This window comes from Bombina bombina, chromosome 7 (genome assembly GCF_027579735.1).
Source record: "Bombina bombina isolate aBomBom1 chromosome 7, aBomBom1.pri, whole genome shotgun sequence".
Lineage (NCBI taxonomy): Eukaryota > Metazoa > Chordata > Amphibia > Anura > Bombinatoridae > Bombina > Bombina bombina.
This window is the reverse complement of record NC_069505.1, coordinates 130213008-130240775: the sequence shown is the minus strand read 5'-3', so window position 1 is coordinate 130240775 and position 27768 is coordinate 130213008. Positions and strand designations below refer to the sequence as shown.

The following is a 27768-nucleotide window of genomic DNA, read 5'->3' as shown; positions in this document are numbered from 1 at the left end:
ACCCCACAAATTGCAGAGCAATCACAACCTTTAACTAAAGAAGACTTACGCTATCTGTCATCAAAAGAGGACATACAGGGAGTGCTCCAAGAGATGAGGAGCCTTTTTGGCGACCTAAAAAAAGATATCAATGTCCTTGAAAGCAGAGTGACCAAAACAGAAATAGAACAGGGATCAATGGCAACCACAGTGCAACGCAATAGCATAGAAATACAACAGCAACATGTAGATATGCAGGTCCTCTCTGACAAACTGGAGGACCTTGAAAACCGCTGCCGCAGAAACAACATAAGGGTCAGAGGTATTTCTGAATCTATACACCCGCCTGCTATAGAGGGGTACTTGCAGAGCCTCTTCCGAACAATAAAAGGCACACCTAACTCCTCAGAGATTGCACTGGAGCGAGCACACAGGGCACTCCGGCCTAAACCACCACCCAAAGGTCCGCTCAGGGACATAATAATTAAATTCCTAAGCTTTAAAGAAAAGGAGGAGATACCTAAATGTGCCAGAGCCAAACAATCTATAACACATGCGGGAGAAAAAAAATCCAACTTTTTTCGGACCTATCGCCAGTGACATTACAGAAAAGAAAAGAACTGGGCCATATTACTTCTATTCTCAGAGAAAATAAAGTGCAGTACCGATGGGGCTTCCCGGTCTCACTGATGGCGACCCATAACAACAAATCAGCAGTTTACAGGCCGGGAGGGGATCCACAGGCCTTCTATGCTGCTCTTGCAATCGACAACGAAGAGGCCGTTTCTGGGCGGCAAAAGAACTCAGAGGACATCAACACACCTGAGCAGGACTAATGGATCCTCTGAGAAGGAAATTTGACTCTCCAAGTTTCTGCTCAGCAGAGGACAATGGGCTTTCGACTGTAGTTGGAAACTACTGATGGATATGACAAAAAAGGGAAACAGTTCTTGAGGTCCTCCACGGACATAAACCATACCAGCTAGCCCTCACTGTATAATATTGAGGGTCATGCCGGTTCGATCCCTCCTATGATGTCCCCCTGCTCAAGGAAGGTTTGAAATTGTTATGTTAATAGGTTAAAATACAGTTTGGTCTTATATACGCTCTGTGCTATAGAGTATAGCCATGTAAATGCAAATTTCCCCTCTCCCTTATCATACCCATCCCAATTCAACCCCTTCCCCCTCCCCTCCCTTCCCAACCTTATACCCCACAAGTAAAAACAGCGGAAGGCTTCCCTTATGGACAGTTTACCGCAAAAGACTTTACCAAGAGACAAACTATTTTAGACCCCGAGGCCCATCTAGGACACTGGAGCGTAGGTACCCATATAAGGCTGTATAAATGTCTCCTCAATATATCACGGATCTTTCCCCCCTAGTTTACAACCTAGCACAGACCAGTTAATTTCAGAGCACTTTCTCCTTTTTTAAATTAGACCAATGCATTAGGGTTTCTGTAAATACATATAGTCAAAAGTTGTACACTTTGGGGATACTACCCCAACTGACACTAAATTGTTTGTTTCGCTTTCTTTGACCTGTTCATTCTGGTATCTAAAAGATATCTCTTCAACAGGGAAAGCTATTGTTACATTAACAAAATATATTCACCCTGCCCTTAGTGTCGGGCAGTTAATTATCTAAAGAGCAATAAAATCCTGGTTATCTATTTTCTCAATCTTGTTTCTCTCTCCACGGCACATAATATAACCCTACTTTCCCAACTTTACTCTTTAACCTCTCTCCCTTCCCTTCTTTATATTCCCCCCCCCCCTTTTTTTTTTTCTTCCCTAGAATGGATCCGAAGAAGAGCAGATTCGGATCCCATGGCCTCACACTCGTCTCAATAAACGCAAAGGGACTAAACAGTCCAGGTAAGAGGTCAATCGCCCTTAAAGAATTTAAACGTTTAAATAGCCAAATTGTCTTTATTCAGGAGACTCATTTCCGTAGGGGTAAAGAGCCAAAATGGTTAGATAGTACATACACTTCTACCTACTTTTCATCCGGCTCTGAAAAGAAGGTGGGGGTGGGCATATTAATACACAAAACAGTACCAATCAGAGTCGACCATGTTGAAAAAGACCCTGAGGGTCGGTACTTACTAATACAAGGCACACTATATACCCATCCTATCACACTGGCTTGCATATACGCACAAAACACAGCCCAACACCAATACGTAAAGCGTGTTACCAAGATATTACTAGACCACTCCAAAGGCCCCACGTTTGTAGCAGGGGACTTGAATCTTCCATTGGACCCACTTCTTGACACGTCTAACGGGTCATCCAATATACCCCGCAGATCCACTAAGAGTGTAAGGGCGTCTCTCGCCAATATTCAACTCCACGACATGTGGAGAACACTACACCCAACGGACCGTGACTACACATACTTTTCCCCCCCACACGACAAATACTCACGCATCGACTATTTCTTTACGGACTCTATAGGACTTGACTTGACAGCGGACTGTGAGATAGGTACCATTACATGGTCCGATCATGCACCCGTGATATGCAATGTGACATGGCCTGACATTCCCCCAACAACATATATCTGGAGATTGGACGATTCCTTATTGGAATCGCCACCCATAGCTGAGGAAGTAGGCAAGTCCCTAACTGAATACTTCTCAATCAATGACCCCACGAGTACCTCCCTGCCAAATACATGGGAAGCACACAAGTGTGTTATCCGCTGTGTATTTCTTAAACACAAAGCAAGGCAGATTAGAATACATAGAGAAAAACACACACAACTACTGACCGCAATCTCTGCCCTGGAGGCCAAACATAAGCTCAAACCGTCTGACAAAACAATCAAAGCCAGCATTACAATGGCAAGGCTAGACCTCAAAAACCATTCTGACGACGACTGTTCTGGACCAAACAGCAGTACTATGAGAGGGGCAATAAGCCAGGCAGGTTGTTGGCTAGATCGATCCGTAGATCACAGCTTAAAGCTTATATACATCACTTAAAAGCGAAAGATGGCTCCAAGATTGAGGGTAGCAAACAGATCGCAGAGGCTTTTCACACCTACTATAGCAAACTATATAATTTGTCTAACAAAACAGATGGGACACAGACTGTAGACCCACCTCCTAATACGGAAAATCAAATTGACGAATACCTCTCTGACCTGGATTTGCCCCAACTTGATGACGCAGACACGGACACCTTAGACGCCCCAATTACCTTAGAGGAATTGACTGACGCAATTAGGGATCTCCCCAAGGGGAAATGTCCGGGTCCTGATGGACTCACACCTAGATACTTTAAGGCATTTCTTCCTATGTTGGCCCCAAGCTTACTCCAATTATTTAATAATTTACGATAATGCCCCAAACTGATGAAATCCATGCTAGAGGCACACATAAAGGTTATCCCCAAAACGAGTAAGGAACCCACAACCCCAGAAAATTTTAGACCAATATCCCTACTAAACACAGACATTAAACTACTAGCTAAAATTCTGGCAAAGCGCCTCAACAAATTTCTACCAAATTTGATTTCTCCAGAACAGGTGGATTTCATCCCGGGTAGGGAGGCACGCGACAACACCACCAAGATCCTACAGCTGACAAACTATGCAAGAGTTGAAGGTGTGCCTATGGTCCTCTTCTCGACCGATGCAGAGAAGGCCTTCGACCGGGTCGGTTGGCCTTTTCTGCGCCGAGTGATGCGATCGATGAACTTCGGGGAGAGTTTCCTGAATATGGTGTTCTAGCTGTACTCCGACCTGGGAGCCCGAGTGATGGTGAACGGCACGCTTTCAGAACCGTTCAAAATAACAAATGGAACCAGACAGGGGTGCCCCCTGTCTCCATTACTGTTTTCCCTAACTATAGAAGCCCTAGCACAGAAGATTCGGCGAAATGACAAAATCACAGGGATCCAACTGGGCGACATTGAACATAAACAGGCACTTTATGCGGACGACATTCTGTACACCTTCACGAACATACACACATCAGTACCTGAACTCCTTAGGGAACTAAATAACTACGGAATGGTCTCAAACTTCCACTTAAATTTGGGGAAATCGGAGTTACTCAACATTAGCGCCCCTCAAGAACACATAGACATGCTTCGAGACACATATCATATCCCAATATCCACAACAAAGCTAAAATACCTGGGCATTTATATTCCGCAAAAACACCAAGACATATTCAAAGAAAACTATTTGAAATTAAAGCAGGACATCACTAATGATCTCTCGTCCTGGAAGAACAAACCACTTTCATGGCTTGGCAAAATAGGGGTCATTAAAATGAATGTGCTACCACGCATTCTATATATTTTGCAAACTATTCCGATCTCCCTACCGGAAGACTTCATCCCACAAATGCAGAGGTTGTTAGAACAGTTTGTATGGGTGGACACTAGGCCCAGAATACCGCAAAGGACAATGTACCTCCCTAGGGATAGAGGGGGGTTGGGTTTCCCTGACCTGAAAGCTTATAAACGGCAATAGCTCTGCAACACATTGTAGAATGGTCACAAAATGGAAATCACAAATTGTGGGTTAGAATAGATAGCCATATTTGGGGAATTAACAATGTAGGCACATTGGCCTGGATACCCACGACACAGCGCCCCCAGAGTCCTAAACAAATACCCTATACTAAAAGACGTGTTAACTGAATGGGACAGAGTAGCCTCGTCCTCTGTCCACATTACACGAGGATTCTCACCTTTGTTGCCTATATTGGAAAACCCTGCACTACCATATCACAAACTGGGATCTAGATTGCATACCCCTTACACTCTAAAAGAAGGATGTCTCTTTAACGCTATAGAAAACGGGGGATTTAAAACTCAGAATCAAATGAAAGAAATAAATGACCCCATATTCACCTCATGGCTGAGATATAATCAATTAGTACACTACATAACACATCTTAAATGTAAAGACCAATTGACCAGAGACCCCACTCCATATGAACGACTATGTATCGCAAATAGTCCTCAGAGGCGACTGATATCCCTCATTTACAAATTGCTACTGACTAGTCCTGACACCCCACCTTGTAGCAGTAGCCCCAACTACTACTTTAAGTTTTAGCTACTCTCCAGCTGCTCCTCTACTGTCCTGGAGTCGTTCCACCCAGGAAATAAAGGGTTAATTAATTTTTGGTAATGATCAAATTATGTTGTCAAAATTCTGTTGAACCGAACGACTGCATGAAATAATATAGGATAAAATCAAAGATTTTTTTCCCCCGTGGTGATCGATGTCTACTGTACACCATCAACTACTGACATAAAAGATATAGGCATGTTAGCTATCATGTTAATATATTCTCATAGCTGACTTGTTTTAAGTGCATGAATTGTCCAGCACATAAATAAATATCAATAAACGGTCATTCCTTCACAGTGTAGTACAAAATAAATAAAGTAAAAGGATTTGTGTGATCAGTGGAACACAACATATGCTACAATCTAGCTAATTAATGAAAGGCGTATAAGGTTTATTTTCAGGGTAGCATGATTTATTTGTCATACAAACTGGAAACATATGCTTACAATTTCCAGTTTGTTTTTCTGACGTCTACACTCACATACTGTTGTAATAAACTTATTCATATTAATATCAGTACTCAATACATTCTTTTCTGTTTTGTAAAACAAAAGTATGACACTGAGTTCTGGTAAAACAATACAATTGTTTAGTAAAAACACTTAACATCCAGAGAAATGGCTACACACACACATCACCCTGGAAGTACCTATGACTCATATTCTGGCTCACTCTGCCCTCTTTGCCAAGGTGGCATGTGTATTTGTTATTCATGTGTCTTTTTATACTTTCTGTGCCCTGATATAGTATATAAGTATAGAACTACCCTAGTTCTGCACACACTGTACCTTGAACAGATGGTCCCTGTATAGCAGCAGAAGACAAGTATTGATCACCAATATGCCCTGCTATAGTATTTAGGTATATAACTACTTCACCTCTGCATACACTGCACCGGGCACAGATGGTCCATATATATCAGAAGCAGACACGCAATGATCACCACTATGAATATCACCAGAGCTACCCTGCCTCACTCTGCAGCCACTAGGGACTGCCCCCGCTCTGTCATCCTGCTGAAGCAAGCCGTAGACCAGGCTCATTTTACCCTCCTCCACCAGCTTCATGCCAGCCATCCTCAACAAGGCAAAGAGCAAGTGAACTACCACTTCATGCTGTCACTGGGAATTTAAACAGTTATACACAATAGCACCCCTGCTGGATTGGAGAAGTAACTACAGCTCATTTTATGGAAAGTTAGGTTGGTTCTTGCCATTTACACACTAGAACAAAGTACACAAAACCCATTCAGACAAATTCTGGGACAGCATAGCTCACCCATTTAAAAAAAAAAATAAGAACAGACTGACCCCATTCAGGAGTGTCCCTAAAAAATAGCGATGTCTGGTCACTTAACTATTACACAACTCTGGTACATCATATCATCTAAAGCCCTTATATGAAATCAAGCAAACCTGTTGATTTGCATTAAAACTTGTACCTAGATTTTTCTCATTGTATACTTAAAAACATACAACACGGGGACTTCCGGTGGGCGGCTCTCTAAGATGGTGGCAGATTTCTTTTGCTCCGCAGAAAAACTTGGATTAGTTAGAATAACTGCCACTATCCCCTGCCATTCGTGCCTCCCTTGAAAGACTAAGCTGTCCGGGAACCTCATACGAACAGAAGAAAATCCATCTCTTCTACCCCGGAAGGCACATCAAAGAAACATTTAAGACTTTACCGTGTCGACGGTACTCACCGCATGTACCCGCCATAACCATGCAGTGTGCAGCGGAACCATTGCTGACTAAAATCTCGGACATTTTCACACCCTTATTTGATTCCCTCACTGCTCAATGCTCAAGCCTAAGTGAAGTAATTCGGCAGCAACTGGCCCGGACCCCTAATGGCGGGGCTCGGCGATGTGCTGGGAAAGAGTTGGCGCCAACCCTGGAGCAAGAAGCAGTGAACCCCATCTTGGATGATGGGAGAGCAAGTAGCACTTCAAACTTCACACAAGAGCTGTTAGAGCCCGCAGCTTCTTGTACTACAGTTGCCGGTACTGCTCGAGGAAACAGTGGAATTTGTCCTACGCTGCCTTACTCTGCTGACCCGCTGCAGCTCCATCACTCAGGACATTGCACTAAGCTGACCCCGATATGCTCACCTACCTACAACATAGGCGAAAACAACGCACTTACACGCGCTCATCAATGTCCACAGCGTTTTTTCTCAAGGGGATTACTTTTCCCAGGCCGCCCTGTGTTGTGTGTTAGCTGGCTGCAGTGCTGCTGGTGGAAGCAGAATCGGGTACGGCTTGCTACAGGAGTCGGTTGATTAACAATCTGTTATGCACCGGTCAAGGGACACACTGCTTTGGAGTCCCAGTTTGGGGCATGTGGAGTAGTGTAAAGTCAACCAGGTCTTTTTGTCCGGTAACGACTAAGGTTTGACAGATGACCATAAGAGCTGCGATCCAAATTAACTTGAGCTCTGAGGACTACACCTCACTGGGATCATGGGCTTGTCTGATCATACTATGTTCCTGCATGACTTTAGATGTCATTGGGTCGCGGCACATTGGAGATCAGCTGCACCCCTGATCGGTTTATTAGTACACATTGCTGTCCACTATTCTTGGACTCCCTTGGGCTAACTACGAAGCTACAAGTACTTTTATAACTAAAGCTGTCCACAAGCAAAAGAGACTGTTACAAAGAACCCTGCATGATGATAGCTTGAACAGTTGTATCGGACATACAGTGCATCAAACAGCAACTAGTGTTGAGCTTAACATTCTGTTCATATTTCTAGAGTGTGTTGAGGTTTATTTCCTTGTTCTCCATATAGATATTTTTACCACCTGGTTAGTTGTTTTTTTTTTTGCTCTTAGAATTCATATGTTTCATGCAAGTAACACCATTATGCTGCAAATTGTACAGTTTTCATGTAAACCACCATCATAGCAAGGAACAGTTAGGAATTTGTACGCCATGTAATCTCTCTGTTGGGATTTCTAGCCCTGTGTCTCTGGGTAAAGTATTTCTAGCCAGCTAACAGGTCATCCTCAATTCAGACCCCTTAAAGCACTCACTGGTTATATTCGTTGATAGTGATATTACACATAGCCGGATAGGAAGCATGAATATTTCCCCACCTCCAATATTTATCTGGCTTCAAATTCTAAGAGACAAACCTGACCCCACTGTTTATCTCGCTATTAGCCCGCATGGTATATCTAACACAAAATGCCCAGTGAAGGTATATTGGACCTTGAGATGGTGTGTCTCCACCTGGGCAATATTAAGATATCTCACTTTCATACTTATATATTAGGCATATCGAGTAGAATATAGCTCTGAAGATATTGTGATCCCACGGCCATTAACAAGAGGTATTTATTAGCTTAACCAATAGAAGCTACAAGCCTGATCGTAGATAGCGACAACACACATATTTAGATGTGATGCATAGAGATTTCCTAACCGTCATTATTTTCTTACACCGCATATCAGATGACAAAAATGCATAGGAGTAGGGAGAACTCGCTAGCTAGTGACTTCTTGTGCTAATGATCTGCTTAGTTCTCGATGTGCTAATATTGTTGCTGCCTACTTATTGTTTAGTTGTTTCTTCTCCCCCTAGGGGAGGCGGTGGGTGGGATGGTGAGAAATGTAGAAATACACAATCGAGCATGCCAAGCTCTGCGATTATTTGAGGGGTCAAAACACGTTGCATAAGTAACTCTTAAATCTGTAGCCGCATTATACCCCAGTCAGCGCTTAGAGAACACTGCAAATACCAGTAACTTTAAATGTGAGCAACCTCTCAATAATGTATAGCGATATCACAGATAGTTTATGGGTTTCCACACTCAGGATATCGCAAACTCTTATATACATATGTTAATCCGTAGACATCTCCACTTTTAAATGTGGAAAATTGAATATCAATGGGAGCTCCAATGTATCTTTTACGCTGACCAGGAGAGCTATTAATTTTTTAAACATGTCTGCCAGTATGGTTAATTTATGTAGCCCAAATACATGTGTAGCATCCTGATACGCTATTCCTATACACACTCGCTATGTCCCCCCATTCCTCACCGCTCTACCCCTCCCGCTCTCCTGACCTCCCCTTCCTTGCCTCCTGTCTCTCCTGTTTTATGTCCTAGGTCCTATGTGTGTTTGTCCCCCCCCACCCTTTACCAGTCTACCCTTCCCTTTCCCCGGTTTTCCTCTCCCTGCCCCCCCTCTTTGCCTCCCCTGTTTTGTGAAGGTTTGTTTATTTGTTAATAATGTTAAAAACCCCAATGTAATGGTGCAAATCCATATCCATTAGAGCACTGGTTTACCTACTGAAAAATTTAAAAGTTGCATATCTATTACTGTATGAAATCACAGCCGTCTGTATTGTTATATCTGCCTTCTTGGCGCACCCTGCGAGGTGGGCTGGAGAGGCTTCTTGTAACTTTGCACCCTTTATTGGTTATAAATAAAAGTTAAAAAACAAAAACAAAACATACAACACGTCTGCAGTGCACTGCATCAAAATCTACTGCGGCACTGTACAACAACATTTTTTAATTTTTTTAAAACTAAACCTATATACTTTTATACACTATTTTTTTTTAAATTACAAACTAACTTAACGTAGCATATCTAGTTGTGTGTGGGATGTTTTTTTTTTGTTTTGGAAACCAAAAATGACTGATTTGACACAGTGACACACTTTTAAAACTGATGCGTCTATGATATAATTTAAAATTAGCATACAATCAATGCTAAATATGATTTTAAAAATGAATTTAAGAAACCTAGAATAAGCAATGATAAAGTGTGGAATGTTCTGGATGTATTTAAAGGAACCCCATTAATGTTGTAACTGTCTTTTTCAGGTGACATGTGCCAAGGGGAGGGTGGGGACTGGTTGCTTACACCTGTTACTCATAATCCAGGTGAAGCAGAGATGTAATCTATCAAACACTAGTAAATGGTCCATGTTTTTGAATGGAGAAGTGAGTTGAGGGGTTGATGTGTTTTGGGAGCGAGTCAGAAAAATTAGGAGGGAATGATTATCATATGTCATACAATTTTGCTGACGGTCAAGAAGCATTATATCCTCCTTTGCATTTTATTTTTTTTAAATTTGAGTAGTAAATTTCGCAGTGGAGCATTATTAGAAGGTTTGGGCCTCAAAGCTTTTTAGGAGCTATAGCAGGTGCAGCAGATAGACACTTGCAAGATTCTGTTTCAACAGTTGGAATGTGTAACAGATATTCCAGTAGGGATTAGATAAATATTTATTGATCTTCTCATTGTGGTAAAATTTGGGAGGTCCATTCAAGTGTTCTTTCAAATTAACAATACCCCTGATACTGACTCTTTTATATTGCGGTAATCCCATAAACGTTATATCAGAACATAAACAATATAGGTGAAAGCTTATAAAACTAAATTAGCCAGGAAAAAAACATGCCTCTTTATTTCATTAAATAATTTGTATACATTGTCTACACAAATTACATCCTTCTAAATACTGCTAGATTAGAAGAACTTCAATCCACTAAACAACAATTAATAATCTTAACATTAACACCCCAAAACAGGAGTTTTTCCTTTCCAATATATTATGCCAAGAATAACAAGGCTGGAAAATTCATGGCCAGAGTACTGATGAACAAATGTTATAAGTTGTATGCTCATAAACCTAAATAATCTATATGACAACCAACAGAACAGAGGCTACACCAATCCTCTGATCATACTATTTGGAATTATTACATTTAAATCCAACATGGGATAATCTTATCCATTCAAAATTTTGCCATGAATATCTTTTCCTGATGTGCCTGGTCTCAAGCATGACATGGTCAACTCTTTAGAACATCCAACTTCTATGTTAGACACCATTGGATCCAATTAACTAATAGAAAAGCCTGGGACCTGACAGTTTTAATAGTAAATCATAAAAATCATGTAGAACCTTCTAGGTATCATTTGCTGAATGTTTTCACACGTTCATTATATGTTAGAGACACATTTCTCTGTGTTACCTAAGGTGGGGAAATCCTCAGATCACCCGTTTTTTTTTTCTACTTATATCTCTACTTATCGTAGATATGAAGATGTATTTTAGAATTCTAGCTAACCTACCAAGGACAATACTACAAAAGATCTCCACTTAACTGGCTACTTCCATTACACAATGTTGCCTTTATTTTACTATCAACAGATGCCAAAAAGGCATTTTGACAGACTTCACAGGATATTCCTAACATTATGTTAATTTAATATCTCCCACATATTTAGATATCAAAAGGATCAATATTCTTTATAATAAACCTACTGCTAGGGTCAGGGTAAATGTGTGCTTTTTTTATTTTTTTCTACCAGGAACAACACTTAGCAAGGCAACCTTTTTTATTCCTTGGCTATGCTGTTACCAATTAAATCAATTTATCTAAATGCATAAATAGACAACTAAACTACACCACTCTACTCATGAATCTCACACATTTTCATTATTGTTCTCCCTTCTTAATAGACCTAATCTATCATAACTTCCCATCTATACTAGAGCTTGGCAAAAGGACCTACCAATAACCTTACATATTGGGCTCGATTTATCAAAGGCCTCGCCTACCTACGACTGCAGGTTCTCACAAGAGAAACTGCAGTCCGTATTTATCAAGCAGGGGTCATCAGACCGCTGCTTCCCTAACTCATCTGCACCTCTTAAAGGGACAGTCAACACCCGACACAGCAGGATTTCATGTTTGTAATGCAAACGAAGATCTGCCTGCACCGCCTCCCTTCTCTATTACCTCTTTCCTTGTGCTAATAATCCTTCCAAATACATCCGTTAATCTACTCGAAATATAGCCACCAAACTCCCCCCACCTTTAAGTATTAACCTTCCCTTTCAAGCCATCCTCCAATCAGAATGGAATCCTCGGTCAGAATCTTCAAACTCGTTCACGGCGTTTAAAGCATGCGCGATTCAGTAGGAACCAAAAAAGCGGAACTTTATTTCCCCAATAGTTTCCGACGCATAATATTTTTTAACAGAACCTTATTACGATTATAATAGGTAATTGTCACCTTCACTACAAGCGTTGTTTTTGCACTTCTGAATTGTCATCTATATCGATTTATTATAAATATATTGCATTTTTAACATAATTATAAACTCCTCATAGTAACTGAATTATAATATACTGTGTATAAATATATTTTTACTAATGATGATATTGATTTACAGGCACTTTTAATCGATTCAAATAGTATTGTATATTATTTATAACACATCGATTAACGTTCTTACAATAAGTATTCTCAATTACGTTAATTTTTTTTCATGCAATAAAAAAATTGATTTTCTAACTTTCACGCTTCTGTGCCTCTTTTATTCTTGAATTCAAATATATGCACATAACATGATTTATTAAAACTATCTATTTCTACTCTAGACTTTAGGTCCAAATATAAAAAAATATATATATTTATCATTTAATATGTGTTACTTTTTAAAAATATGTATATATATATATATATATATATATATATATATATATATATATATATATATATAGAGAGAGAGAGAGAGAGAGATATGTATATATAATATATATATATATATATTATATAATTTGGTATATGTATATATTAATTTGTATTGCAGTGTATTACAGATTATTTTAATATAGTATAGTATCATTTCTAAATACACAAAAGGAACAAATTAAAAGTTTATTATGAATGTATTGTTAATTGATATTGAAAAAAAAGCATGAATTTATAATTATCGAGTTGTATATATATATATATATATATATATATATATATATATATATATATATATATATATATATACATTCAGTTTCATTATGTGTGAAAATAATGATCTGCTGTTGGAAATAAGGTTCAAACAATAAGAAATAAAATAATAGATATTTAATGATCAATTTTTTTATAAATACCTATGATTTTTAGATTAGCAAATGCTCGTTTTAAATTTTTGAAAGCTAACAAATGAATTTGCTGTGACAAGTATGATTGCTGTTTCTGATCTGACTGAATTACAAATACCCATACACAATGACATATCGAGCGCATCATCAATCCCTACATGAACTAGCCTGAATTGGAATAGAGATGGGGAAGGAGGAGGAAGGGGAGGAGTTTGGCGGACATATTTCGAGTAGGTTAACGAATGTATTTGGAAAGATTACTAGGAGAAGGATAGAGGTAATAGAGAAGGGAGGCGGTGCAGGTGGATCTTCGTTTGCGTTACAAACATATGAAATCCTGTTGTGTCGTGTGTTGACTGTCCCTTTAAGTGGTGAATTTTAATCTCCACATTCTCATCCGGCCAAGGAGATTGACAGCTCCTGCACGCGTGTGATTGGATGTGCGTGGGCAGGGGCGGCGCTCTTGTGCAATGCTGTCCAACAGAATTCTGCCTGCCAGAGGCGAGCTGCGGTGGAGAGGGGCGCATATGTACGCCCCTGTTGGCCGACGCTTGATAAATTGAGCCCATTGTAGTGGTGGGGAGTTTAGTCAATTGCTAAGTCTGCTTTGTCTGCAACATAATTATACATGGAAAATTTAGCATGATGATACTCAGCACCCCCATGTATTGAAATATCTATTACATGGTACCACAGGCTACTACAAGAGGGTCTGTAAAGCTAAAGGAACCATATTTTATATATGGTGGCCCCCGTACCTTTATCCAACCTTGTTAATCTGGAATTTTAAGCTACATCCATAGAGTACTTAAGAATCAAAAGGTAATGAGGCGAAACTTATGAGTCTCAGAAAAACAGAATTTATGCTTACCTGATAAATTACTTTCTCCAACGGTGTGTCCGGTCCACGGCGTCATCCATTACTTGTGGGATATTCTCCTCCCCCACAGGGAAAGGCAAGGAGAGCACACAGCAAGAGCTGTCCATATAGTCCCTCCCAGGCTCCGCCCCCCCAGTCATTCGACCGACGGTTAGGAGAAAAAAAGGAGAAACTATAGGGTGCCGTGGTGACTGCAGTGTATAGAGAGAGAAATTTTTCAAACCTGATTAAAAAACCAGGGCGGGCCGTGGACCGGACACACCGTTGGAGAAAGTAATTTATCAGGTAAGCATAAATTCTGTTTTCTCCAACATTGGTGTGTCCGGTCCACGGCGTCATCCATTACTTGTGGGAACCAATACCAAAGCTTTAGGACACGGATGAAGGGAGGGAGCAAATCAGGTTACCTAAACAGAAGGCACCACGGCTTGCAAAACCTTTCTCCCAAAAATAGCCTCAGAAGAAGCAAAAAGTATCAAATTTGTAGAATTTGGCAAAAGTGTGCAGAGAAGACCAAGTTGCTGCCTCACATATCTGATCAACAGAAGCTTCGTTCTTGAAGGCCCATGTGGAAGCCACAGCCCTAGTAGAGTGAGCTGTGATTCGTTCAGGAGGCTGCCGTCCGGCAGTCTCATAAGCCAATCGGATAATGCTTTTCAGCCAGAAAGAAAGAGAGGTAGCAGTAGCTTTTTGTCCTCTCCTCTTACCAGAATAAACGACAAACAAAAAAGAAGTTTTGTCTGAAATCCTTTGTTGCTTCTAAATAGAACTTTAAAGCACGGACTACATCTAAATGGTGTAACAAATGTTCTTTCTTTGAAACTGGATTCGGACACAAAGAAGGGACAACTATTTCCTGGTTAATATTCTTGTTGGAAACAACTTTTGGAAGAAAACCAGGCTTGGTACGCAAAACAACCTTATCTGAATGGAACACCAGATAGGGTGGATCACACTGCAAAGCAGATAGTTCAGAAACTCTTCTAGCAGAAGAAATAGCAACCAAAAACAGAACTTTCCAAGATAGTAACTTGATATCTATGGAATGTAAGGGTTCAAATGGAACCCCTTGAAGAACTGAAAAAACTAAATTTAGACTCCAGGGAGGAGTCAAAGGTCTGTAAACAGGTTTGATTCTGACCAAAGCCTGTACAAAAGCTTGTACATCTGGCACAGCTGCCAGTCGTCTGTGTAACAAGACAGATAAAGCAGATCTCTGTCCTTTTAGAGAACTCGCTGACAATCCCTTATCCAAACCTTCTTGTTAGAAAGGAGAGGATCCTGGGAATATTAATCCATGAGAATCCCTTGGATTCACACCAACAGATATATCCTTTCCATATTTTATGGTAAATCCTTCTAGTCACAGGTTTTCTGGCTTGGACCAGAGTATCTATCACTGAATCTGAAAACCCGCGCTTGGATAAAATCAAGCGTTCAATTTCCAAGCAGTCAGCTGGAGAGAAACTAGATTTGGATGTTCGAATGGACCTTGCACTAGAAGATCCTGTTCTCAAAGGTAGCTTCCATGGTGGAGCCGATGACATATTCACCAGGTCTGCATACCAAGTCCTGCGTGGCCACGCAGGAGCTATCAGAATCACTGAGGCCTTCTCCTGTTTGATCCTGGCTACAAGCCTGGGAAGGAGAGGGAACGGTGGAAATGCATAAGCTAGGTTGAACGTCCAAGGCGTCACTAATGCATCCACTAGAGTCACCTTGGGATCCCTGGATCTGGACCCGTAGCAAGGAACCTTGAAGTTCTGACGAGACGCCATCAGATCCATGTCTGGAATGTCCCATAATTGAGTCAACTGGGCAAAAACCTCCGGGTGGAGTTCCCACTCCCCCGGATGGAAAGTCTGACGACTCAGATAATCCGCCTCCCAGTTGTCTACTCCTGGGATGTGAATTGCAGATAGATGGCAGGAGTGATCCTCCGCCCATTTGATGATCTTGGATACCTCTCTCATCGCCAAGGAACTCTTTGTTCCTCCCTGATGGTTGATGTAAGCTACAGTCGTCATGTTGTCTGACTGGAATCTTATGAATCCGGCCTTCGCTAGTTGAGGCCAAGCCCGGAGAGCATTGAATATCGCTCTCAGTTCCAGGATGTTTATCGGGAGAAGAGACTCTTCCCGAGACCATAGACCCTGAGCTTTCAGGGAATCCCAGACCGCGCCCCAGCCTAATAGACTGGCGTCGGTCGTGACAATGACCCACTCTGGTCTGCGGAAACTCATTCCCTGAGACAGGTGATCCTGTGACAACCACCAATGGAGTGAGTCTCTGGTCATCTGGTCTACTTGAATCTTTGGAGACAAGTCTGTATAGTCCCCATTCCACTGCTTGAGCATGCACAGTTGTAATGGTCTTAGATGAATTTGAGCAAAAGGAACTATGTCCATTGCTGCAACCATCAACCCTACTACTACCATGCACTGAGCTATGGAAGGCTGCAGAATAGAGTGAAGAACTTGACAAGCTTTAGAAGCTTTGACTTTCTGACTTTTGTCAGGAAGATCTTCATTTTTAAAGAATCTATTATCGTTCCCAAGAAGTTAGACAGCTCCTGCACGCGTTAGACATGTGGAACCTTCCCCTTGAGGGTAGTTCCTTGAACTCCAGAAGAAAACCCTGAGAGACTATTTCTAGTGTCCAGGGATCCTGAACATCTCTTGCCTAAGCCTGAGCAAAGAGAGAGAGTCTGCCCCCTACTAGATCCGGTCCCGGATCGGGGGCTACCCCTTCATGCTGTTTTGGTAGCAGCAGCAGGCTTCTTGGCCTGTTTACCCTTGTTCCAGCCTTGCATTGATTTCCAAGCTGGTTTAGTCTGGGAAGCGTTACCCTCTTGTCTAGAGGCTGCCGAGTTGGAAGCCGGTCCGTTCCTGAAATTGCGAATGGAACGAAAATTGGACTTATTCTTAGCCTTGAAAGGTTTATCTTGTGGGAGGGCATGGCCCTTTCCCTCAGTGATGTCTGAAATAATCTCTATCAATTCTGGTCCAAAAAGGGTCTTACCTTTGAAAGGGGTATTAAGCAATTTTGTCTTGGAAGATACATCCGCCGACCAAGACTTTAGCCAGAGCGCTCTACGCGCCCCAATTGTAAACCCTGAATTTTTCGCCGCTAACCTCGCTAACTGCAAAGCGGTGTCTAAAATAAAGGAATTAGCTAACTTAAGTGCGTGAATTCTGTCCATGACTTCCTCATACGGAGTCTCCCTACTGAGCGGCTTTTCCAGTTCCTCGAACCAGAACCACGCCGCTGTAGTGACAGGAATAATGCACGAAATAGGTTAAAGGAGGTAACCTTGCTGTACAAAAATCTTTTTAAGCAAACCCTCCAATTTTTTATCCATAGGATCTTTGAAAGCACAATTGTCCTCAATAGGAATGGTCGTGCGCTTGGCTAGAGTAGAAACCGCCCCCTCTACCTTAGGGACTGTTTGCCATGTGTCCTTCCTGGGGTCGACCTTAGGGAACAATTTCTTAAATATAGGAGGAGGGACAAAAGGTATGCCTGGCTTCTTCCACTCCTTATTCACTATGTCCGCCACCCGTTTAGGTATCGGAAAAGCATCAGGGTGCACCGGGACCTCAAGGAACTTGTCCATCTTGCACAATTTTTCTGGGTTGACCAGATTGTCACAATCATCCAGAGTAGATAGCACCTCCTTAAGTAATGCGCGGAGATGCTCTAATTTTGATTTAAATGTCACAACATCAGGTTCTGCCTGCTGAGAAATTCTTCCTGTATCAGAAATTTCCCCATCTGACAAACCCTCCCTCACTGCCACTTCAGATTGGTGTGAGGGTATGATAGAAAAATTATCATCAGCGCCCTCCTGCTCTACAGTGTTTAAAACAGAGCAATCACGCTTTCTCTGAAATGCTGGCATTTTGGATAAAATATTAGCTATGGAGTTATCCATTACTGCCGTCAATTGCTGCATAGTAACAAGCATTGGCGCGCTAGAAGTACTAGGGGTCGCCTGCGCGGGCATAACTGGTATAGACACAGAAGGAGATGATGTAGAACTATGTCTACTTCCTTCATCTGAGGAATCATCCTGGGCAACTTTACAATTTGTGACAGTACTGTCCTTACTTTGTTTGGACGCTATGGCACAATTATCACACATATTTGAAGGGGGAACCACATTGGCTACCATACATACAGAACATGATCTATCTGAAGGTACAGACATGTTAAACAGGCTTAAACTGGTTAATAAAGCACAAAAACCGTTTTAAAACAAAACCGTTACTGTCTCTTTAAATGTTAAACAGGGCACACTTTATTACTGAATATGTGAAAAACTATGAAGGAATTATCCAATCTTTACCAAATTTTCACCACAGTGTCTTAATGCATTCAAAGTATTGCACCCCAATTTTCAAGCTGTTAACCCTTAAAATGTGGAAACCGGAGCCGTTTTTAATTTTAACCCCCTTACAGTCCCAGCTACAGCCTTTGCTGCGACTTCACCAATCCCAGGGGGGTATATGATATCAAATGAAGCCTTCTAGGAACGTTTTTAGTGGATTCCAGACCCACACACATGCAGCTGCATGTACTGAACTCAAAATTAACTGCACAGTAATGGCGCGAAAATGAGGCTCTGCCTACTACAGAGAAAGGCCCTTCCTGACTGGGAAGGTGTCTTAACAAGTGCCTGGTGCTAAAAAACGTTCCCCAATGTTATAAAAGTGTGAAATTCAACTTCAAACTGCATATAATACTTAAATAAAGCAATCGATTTAGCCCTTAAGAGTGTCTACCAGTGTATAGCCCATAATAAGCCCTTTATTCTGTTTGAGATTAAGAAAATGGCTTACCAATCCCCATGAGGGAAAATGACAGCCTTCCAGCATTACACAGTCTTGTTAGAAAAATGGCTAGTCATACCTTAAGCAGAAAAGTCTGCAAACTGTTCCCCCCAACTGAAGTTCTCTCATCTCAACAGTCCTGTGTGGGAACAGCAACTGATTTTAGTTACTGTCTGCTAAAATCATAATCCTCTTTTAAACAGAACTCTTCATCTCTTTCTGTTTCAGAGTAAATAGTACATACCAGCACTATTTTAAAATAACAAACTCTTGATAGAAGAATAAAAAACTACAACTAAACACCACAAACTCCTCACCATCCCCGAGGAGATGCTACTTGTTCAGAGCGGCAAGGAGAATGACTGGGGGGGCGGAGCCTGGGAGGGACTATATGGACAGCTCTTGCTGTGTGCTCTCCTTGCCTTTCCCTGTGGGGGAGGAGAATATCCCACAAGTAATGGATGACGCCGTGGACCGGACACACCAATGTTGGAGAAAGGAGGACCTTTTGTGTTTTTGTCTGTTTCTCCAAAGGATGAACATTTCTTTGTAAATAAGTGCTACTAAGGTGAGCCAAGAAAGATACATAGGGTCTGATATTCAAAAGCTCTGCGCTCAGGTCTAAAAAATTCCAATTTTTTTTTTTTTTCCTGATTTCTCTCCAACGCGGCGAGCTTTTGAATATCAGGCCCATAGGTGAGAGATACAAAGAGAAAGCTATTGAAGTTATTCCCTGTGTCTTACACATCAGATTACTACAGCATTTCTAGGGTTTCAATTTAGATAAATTATCCTTCAGTCGAAAAAACTGAAGCGTAAAGACTTTAGAATGAATTAAAGTCTGGGTTTTATTGACTTACAATCTGTAGTTAATCATACTCTGACACTTTACCAAACCAATTCTCAGAACAGTGGTTTAATACAGATCATTTTAAGGAGTGAAGCTAAAATGGTATTACACAAAAGTTTATTTTCCACAATAAATCATGACTTTATTTGTACACAAACTGCACTGTTTGGTAATGAGAACATTCATTGTGCAGAGCTCTTAACTTACCATGCTCAATTATATACTTTACAATCTCTTTACTCCCAGACATTACTGCTTGATGCAGGACAGTGCGCCCATCAGCGTCTTGCAACATCAAGTTGCCCCCAGCACGGTGTGCCTCCCGAAACTGGAAAACAAACAGAGCAAAGACTGAAATGAGACAAACGATAATGACCAGCACTGTAGCCTCAGTCATTGCCGCCAGCGCACTATGTACTGTTTCACCTTTTTATAAAATATGAACATCCAGGAGTATTACCATGTTTTTTATATGGATATATTTTACACCTCTCATCTGCTTATTAATTACATTGTTTTAGTTGTTCGCTACATTTTGGTTAATCAAATCTTTTTGATGAAAATTATCATCTACTTTGTAGTTAGGTTTCATTATCAGCTTCATGTTGATCTTTGTATATTTTTTTCATGTATCATCAACAAGTCCATTATACACTGTGTAGCATATTTTAATCTTGAACACTCTGGTTTTTGAACTATGAGTCTTCAAGTTATTTGTACCAATTTATTTATTTTTGCAGTTCACCCCTTTACACCTTCAATAAACTAACTTGGTCTTCTGTCATATTACATGTACCAATGGAACAGCTAACAACATATCCTTGTTTTGATTTTTTAAAAGTAATTTTTATTTGGTTTTAACATAACAAATAGCATTTGGGGACTCGCAGGACCCCTACGCTTAGTGACACATATACAACATTTGAACACAAAGGTCTGATTACAAATCTTATCAAAATATTCATATATACAACATTCCTTCCACTCTAGAGGACGGAAACATTAAGTAGACAGTTATACCATTTGAAATCTAATTTGTGATAGATACAGTACAGTGTATTCTCAGGGAGAGGGAAGAAGGGGGGAGAAGTCAAGAGGAGAGGGGAAAGGGGGGGGGAATGAGGACCTCGTCGGACCTCTGGGATGTAAAAAGTCCATGAATCGTGGGTAGTCAATCGTCAGGCTAAGTATGTTACCGGGTCTCTTAGTTCGTGTCCATTGGCTGCCACAAAGTGTCATGTTTATCCTTCCAGTCAGCCCAAGCCATTTTGAATATATCAACTTTATCTAGATTGTAGTATATGTCTTTTTCCATTGTATACAAATAAGCCATAGTGTTTAGAATCTCGGTCCACTTTGGAGGCAGCTCTCTCTTCCAAGACCTAGCTATGTTAGTTTTGATGGAGGACAGAAGGTATATGCATATCACCCTCTGATGTTTGGGGAGAGTGTGTAAGTCTAAGTGAAGGCGTGCCGTGGCTGGGTTTTTAGGTATCGTGATCTGGAGTGTAGATAGGGTGCGAAAGCACAGTTTCCATAAGGGTTTAATTTTTGGACACTCCCACCACGTATGGAGCATGTCGCCTAGCATTGCCTCCAATATAGGGGAGAGGTCCTGTTTTTATTTTTTATTTTCTGAATGGTTTTTGCCAAGTATAATTTTGCATGTGCTTCTCATTTATATACAATACCTGCTTAGGGACTGTTGGCTATTTATCAGATGTTTTAATCTAACTTCAGAATATTCTTGTATTGTTATTAGCTTTAACATTTGCATAAACATATGGAAATAAAAAATCTAATAAAGAGCATTTGATAATATATGGGGACCCTAAACACATTGCTTTAGCATGGTCAGATATCAAAAGCGCCAACTGCCCTGAAAACTGCAATGTATTGACTTTTAACATGTCCAATGATTTATAGAGCGAAGAGTGAAGTAAAGGAGGGTGACAGGGATTGAAATTAAAGGGACAGTCAACACAAAAATTATTAGTTATTGTTTAAAAAGATAGATAACACCTTTACTACCCATTCCCCAGCTTTGCACAACCAACATGGTTATATTAAAGGACCAGTAAACACAGCAGATTTGCATAATCAACAAATGCAAGATAACAAGACAATACAATAGTATTTACTCTGAATTTCAAATGAGTAGTAGATTCTTTTCTAACACATTTTAAAGTTATGTATATTTCCACTCCCCCTGTACCATGTGATAGCAATCAGCCAATCACAAATGCATATGCGTATAGTCTTAGTTCTTGCACATGCTCAGTAGAAGCTGGTGATTCAAAAAAAGTGTAAATATTAAAGACTGTGCACATTTTTTTTAATGGAAGTGAATTGGAAAGTTGTTAGAAATTACATGCTGTATCTGAATCATGAAAATTTAATAAAGCCTGAGTGTCCCTTTAATAAACTTTACAACCTTTTAACCTCTAAATTTCTGTCTGTTTCTAAGCCACTAAAGAAAGCCCCCTGATCACATGCTTTTTTATTACCTTTTCACAACAGGGGAGTGCTAGTTCATGTGAGCCATACAGAGATAGCGTTGTGCTCACACCCGTGGAGTTATTTAAGAGTCAGCACAACACAGCACTAACTAGCTAAAATTCAAGTCAGTAGATAATAAATAAAAAGTCATGTGGTCAGGGGGCTGTCAGAAGATGCTTAGATAGAAGGTAATAACAGATGTTAAAAGTATATTAATATAACTGTGTTTTTTATACAAAACTGGGGAATGGGTAATAAAGGGATTATCTATCTTTTTAAACTATACATTTTTTTGAGTTGACTGTCCATTTAAATCAATGCATAAATAGGCAGTAGAAGACGATGTCCTCAGACATATCCCCTGAAAACACACTATTTAGCTATGAGATCAACTCCTTGACCCCTAGTTGTATGGTCTAGAACCACCCTGTTTGTTACCAATGCCATTGCTCTCCTATTAATGTAAATATTAAACTTTTGAATGATTCACGTTTGCTCATATTTATTTGAGAATATGCTATTTTTAGGCTGTTGTGAGTGGCATGGAAACAGGGGAGGTTTATAGTCCAATCCAAAGAAAGAGTTATCAGATGGTAAAATGATTGGCTTGCTTTAAATGTGGGAAAATCTTTGAATATATTATTCATCTTTAGTTTATTAAATAATGCATTACAACTTTTTTTCCACATACAAAGGGTGTTTGTTTCCAACAAGCATTGCTACCAATTAAGCCGATTTAATACAGTTGGTAATGAAAATCTATTTGAACAATATAGTAGACCTATAACAAATGAGCTGTGATAGATTTTTGTTATGTACACAGACTTTTTACCATCTCAATATTATGCAGATCATCCTTATAGTGATGGTAAATTTCAGACTAAGGGCTCCATGTACTAAGCCGTCAATTCATCCGTCATTTTAGACGCGGCTAAACTCGCCGTTACTCGCCGCGGGCGAAATGGTGTCCGCTGTAGCTATGTACTAATAATCCCACAACAAATAGACACCTCTAGCCCGCCGCGAGCAGTGGCGGAATATTGATAAATTTGACGCCTCGCTCGCCGCGAATAAGCTGATGTACTTAACTTTCAGTTCAATTGTCTGGCCAATTGTTAACACGTGACATGTAAGGTGTCATGAACGTCATAGTAGACGCGGGAATAGAATTTTGCTCCTATAAATGGACAAGTTTTCTAAACAACTTTATTATTGTTCCAAAATTTTTGGAGAGTAATTACAGAGCGCTCGTTTTTGAGATCTTTATTTACTATTTCGATATGGCTTCATCTGGATCTGAAACCGCTTCAAAATCCAAGAATCCTCACTTTTCTCATCAGCAAAACGTCGTTTTGATTGATATGATTATTGACTCTTATGATTATTTGTTTGGATGTCGTGTCAAACAGATAAATTTTTCTAGAAGGAAGCAGATCTGGCAAAGGATCAGCGACGCTGTTAGTGCCCAGGGTCCAGGAAAAAAGGATGTCGATCAGCTGAAGAAGCGTTACAACGACATTAAACGCTTCGCCAAAGCTAAATTGGCCAGAGAGAAAAATTCGGCACGTGCTACCGGAGGTGGACCAGCATATGTGGCAGACCTCAATGACTATGAGCAGAAGCTTGTTCAGCGTCTGGGACCAGAGATCATCACTGGCATAACGGATGATTGTGACAGTGATTTAAGAGGTAAATGTACAACATAGTTGACGTAAATGTTCTTTTTAAAGTTATGATAGGTTATTGTCTCCAATATATATTTCTTTAAAATAACATTATCTGACTTCTTACGCTTCAGTATCCTATATGCCATCTAGGCCCTGAATACTGTAATCATTTATGTCGCATATATGTATAAGGGATTGTACAAGCCATTTAGGCCCGAAATACTGTAATAATTTATCTCGCATATATGTATAAGGGATTGTACAAGCCATTTAGGCCCCAAATACTGTAATCATTTATGTCTCATATATGTATAAGGGATTGTACAATAATAGTATTGTTATACTGCCTTTTTTTTAATGGTCTAACGGAACTAAAGATTTGTTGATTATTAATATAGTGATCCCTAAAGATAACACCCATGTGTTTATTTTCAAACCAGTATTGCATAGAAACCTTAAAGAGATAATGACAATAGAAATAATGTAATTTGAAACTATTAAAATAATATTGTATGTCCGACATTAATCATGAGACTAACCCCAGATCACATGCCTTCTTAAATTTCTGATCTATTGACTTCCATGTTGCGTTATTTCACTATAGAATATTATTGTTAGCATCTTTCAAAATTGTTCTCCGCTTTATAAACATACATTTTTCAGATATAGCTATGCACATAGTTGACGCAGTCACATGAACCATCTATGTGCATCAACCAATGATCATTTACTGTGCCTGTATAGATTTGCTTTTCCTCAAAGTATAAAAATCCAATGAATGCAAAAACATAATACATTTAAATATTTTTAAAAATGCATTTTCTTATGCAATTTGTAAAGGTAATTATTTTTTTTCATGTCCCTTTAAAGGGCCACTAAACCCAAAATCTTTTATTAATGATTCGGATAGAGAATTGAAATTTAAACAACATATTACTTCAATTTTCTAGATATTCTTAGTTGAAGAAAAATAAATACACATGTTGAGCCAATCACACGAGGCTTCTTTGTGCATCAATCAAATGCTTTTCAACAAAGAATATCTATAGAATAAAACAAATTAGATAATATAAGTAAATTATAAAGATGTTTATAACTGCATTCTCTTTCCAAATCATAAAAAAAGGTGGTTGGCATGTCCCTTTAATGATTGAGCCTGCATTCACTGCTGTAATTATTATTATTAACAGTTTTAACTTTCAGTTTCAAATATAAATAAAAATAAACCTAATTTTTTTTTTAATTTTTTTTTTTTTAAGCGATGCCAACAACAGCAGAGCCTGTGAGGAGTAACGAGGTGCCCACTTGTTCTACTTCTTCTTCTGCGGTTTCGAGACCACCCGGTGCAGCTGTTTCAAGACCTTCGGACAGTTTTACACATGGACAATTTATACGCTCATCATCTAATGTTACACACACAACTTCCTCGGCGGACACACTTCCGGATCTAAGGACCAGCACTCCACAAACTGGTGTTGGTAGAGCAACTGGTAAGTACTTTACAAATGAATAATTTCAATGTTGTGTGTTTTATCTCTTTTATCTCTCAATTTTTTTTTTGTAATTTTTTTTTTAAATGTCAAATGTCATTATTGACATATTCTATTTCGAGATCTTGTACATATTTTTTTAAATGAGGATTCTTGTAGAGCATGCATGCTATTTTAATCAACTTTCTAATTTTTTTAAAATTTATCATTATTTTCTTTTTGAGAATTGATCATAGTATTACATAAGAAAGCTGATAGAAATTCCATGCAATATATCTTATTCTCAAAAAGATTATTTTTGCTTCAGTGTCCAGTTAATTGCAAAATACATTTACATTAATAATTTTGAATATATCGTTACATTGACAAAAAAGCATTTTATTTATTTATTTTTATGTTATTTATTTTTTTATAGGTGATTTGGGACGTCTTTTCCAGAGATTGACTGGACATTCATCTCCATTATTTGATGGTATGTATCATATATGTATATATATATAATGTAACTTAAATTGTTGTATGACGGTTGTATCTGCTCTCTCCTTCTATTCTATTTCTGCAAGTGTTTTTATAACATTTTATTTTTATTTACTAACAATTTGTTATGTCTTGATCTAGAAGAAGAAAACTCATCAAGGGAGATCACTATCAATCTCATGCCGATAGTGGAAAATCCCATTCAAGATGAACCACCAGGAGGGCATGATGGAAGTGAGACTCCAGATATTCTTGAAGATTTGGGAGATGCGCAACCGGATGAAATTCACACACCAGAAAACATTGATGAACCTGTTGAAACACAGGCACCACCAATTGAACTGCAAACAGGTGGTGTAAATATTGACAATACACCGGCAGAAGGACAATTTGGCGATGTTGCATTGAGGGAAATGTTGACACTGGCAAGGCAATACAGAGAGGACCACAGAGAAATGCAGAATATTATTAACACTAATATTGAACGCTGGGCTGCTCTGTCAGAAAAAAATGTGGAAATCGAAAGGCAAAGGAATGAGATAGAGATGCAGAAATTACAGCTGCAAAGAGAGATGTTCCAGTGGCAGAGGCAGATGGATGAAGAGAAAAACCATCAAATTAACAGAGCTTTGAGCATCAGCGAAAGGACATTACAATCTCTGTTGGCTATTGTCAGTGAAAGGGAGGCGACAACAGACCCAAAGAGGCAACGTCTGGAGTGAACATTTTTTATTATCTATTCACTGTTTATTTTTTTAATCTGTATATTGTTTACTAAGTTATTGTTTGTGTATTTTTAAGGGACACTGTACTCAAATTTTTTCTTTTGTGATTCAGATAGAGCATGCAAATTTGATAATAGGAGTACATTTGAAAGTTGCTTAAAATTGCATGCTCTATCTGAATCACAAAAGATAACATTTGGATACAGTGTCCCTTTAAGTTTAAAATGTTAGTCACTGTTAATTTTTTTACTCTGTATATTGTGTACAAAGTTATTGTTTGTGTATTTTTAAGGGACACTGTACTCAAATTTTTTCTTTTGTGATTCAGATAGAGCATGCAAATTTGATAATAGGAGTACATTTGAAAGTTGCTTAAAATTGCATGCTCTATCTGAATCACAAAAGATAAAATTTGGATACAGTGTCCCTTTAAGTTTAAAATGTTAGTCACTGTTAATTTTTTTACTCTGTATATTGTGTACAAAGTTATTGTTTGTGTATTTTTAAGGGACACTGTACTCAAATTTTTTCTTTTGTGATTCAGATAGAGCATGCAAATTTGATCATAGGAGTACATTTGAAAGTTGCTTAAAATTGCATGCTCTATCTGAATCACAAAAGATAAAATTTGGATACAGTGTCCCTTTATAAGAATGTTACTATTGAAAAATATATTAGTTTGCAAGTAAAAAAAACAATATATTTTTTTTTTAAAACTGTATATATATTTTATAATAAAATATTTATAATCCTAATTGGAATTCTGTGTTCCTCCACTCCCCTTCATTTCCTCTTTTGGCTGGGCTGTGATGTATAGAGCAGTCACATCCACTCTCTACTTAGGCTTTCTAAGGGCTTTAAAGGGGCTGGTCTTCAAGATTGTCATATGACACACACGTTGATTGGATGTTCACTGGAATTATCATAGTTTTTTTATTATTTTAAAAAGAGTTCATCTAAGTGGGCAGGCATAACACTGCAATAGAAGCATTACTATATGCACTAATTTAACCCATTCAAAGACGGATTACTTTTTTAACGTTAAAGATGAAATATATGGCATTTGATTAGTTAAGGTTTACTATCACTTTAACTACAGGTTTGCATATTGTGTGTAGTAAAACAGTTTTTACATTTTTCTTTTAAAGCTCTCCACTGTTTTTCCTGGTGTAAGAATGTCATTAAATGATATTCCAGCCAACATTTAATCAACTCTCTGCCAAACAGATGGTCCTGGTGATATGTGAAACATCATGCAACATTGCAATTACACTGGAATAATCTCTTGCAATGTTTATTAAATACATTTTAACACTTTTCTCTGCAGAAATGTTTCTTAATCGTCTAATATA

The 27768-nt window shown here is 39.2% G+C and overlaps 1 protein-coding gene across 4 annotated transcripts in view; it reads right to left on the bottom strand.

The window, feature by feature from the left end:
- The window catches only part of DGKZ (diacylglycerol kinase zeta), an 821282-nt gene that overhangs the window by 60204 nt on the left and 733310 nt on the right, over positions 1-27768 (bottom strand). For all 4 annotated transcript variants that reach the window (XM_053720300.1, XM_053720299.1, XM_053720298.1 and 1 more), the window contains one exon: positions 19766-19886. In XM_053720300.1, the coding sequence (XP_053576275.1) occupies positions 19766-19886 (121 nt within the window). The remainder of the gene's footprint in view (positions 1-19765; positions 19887-27768) is intronic.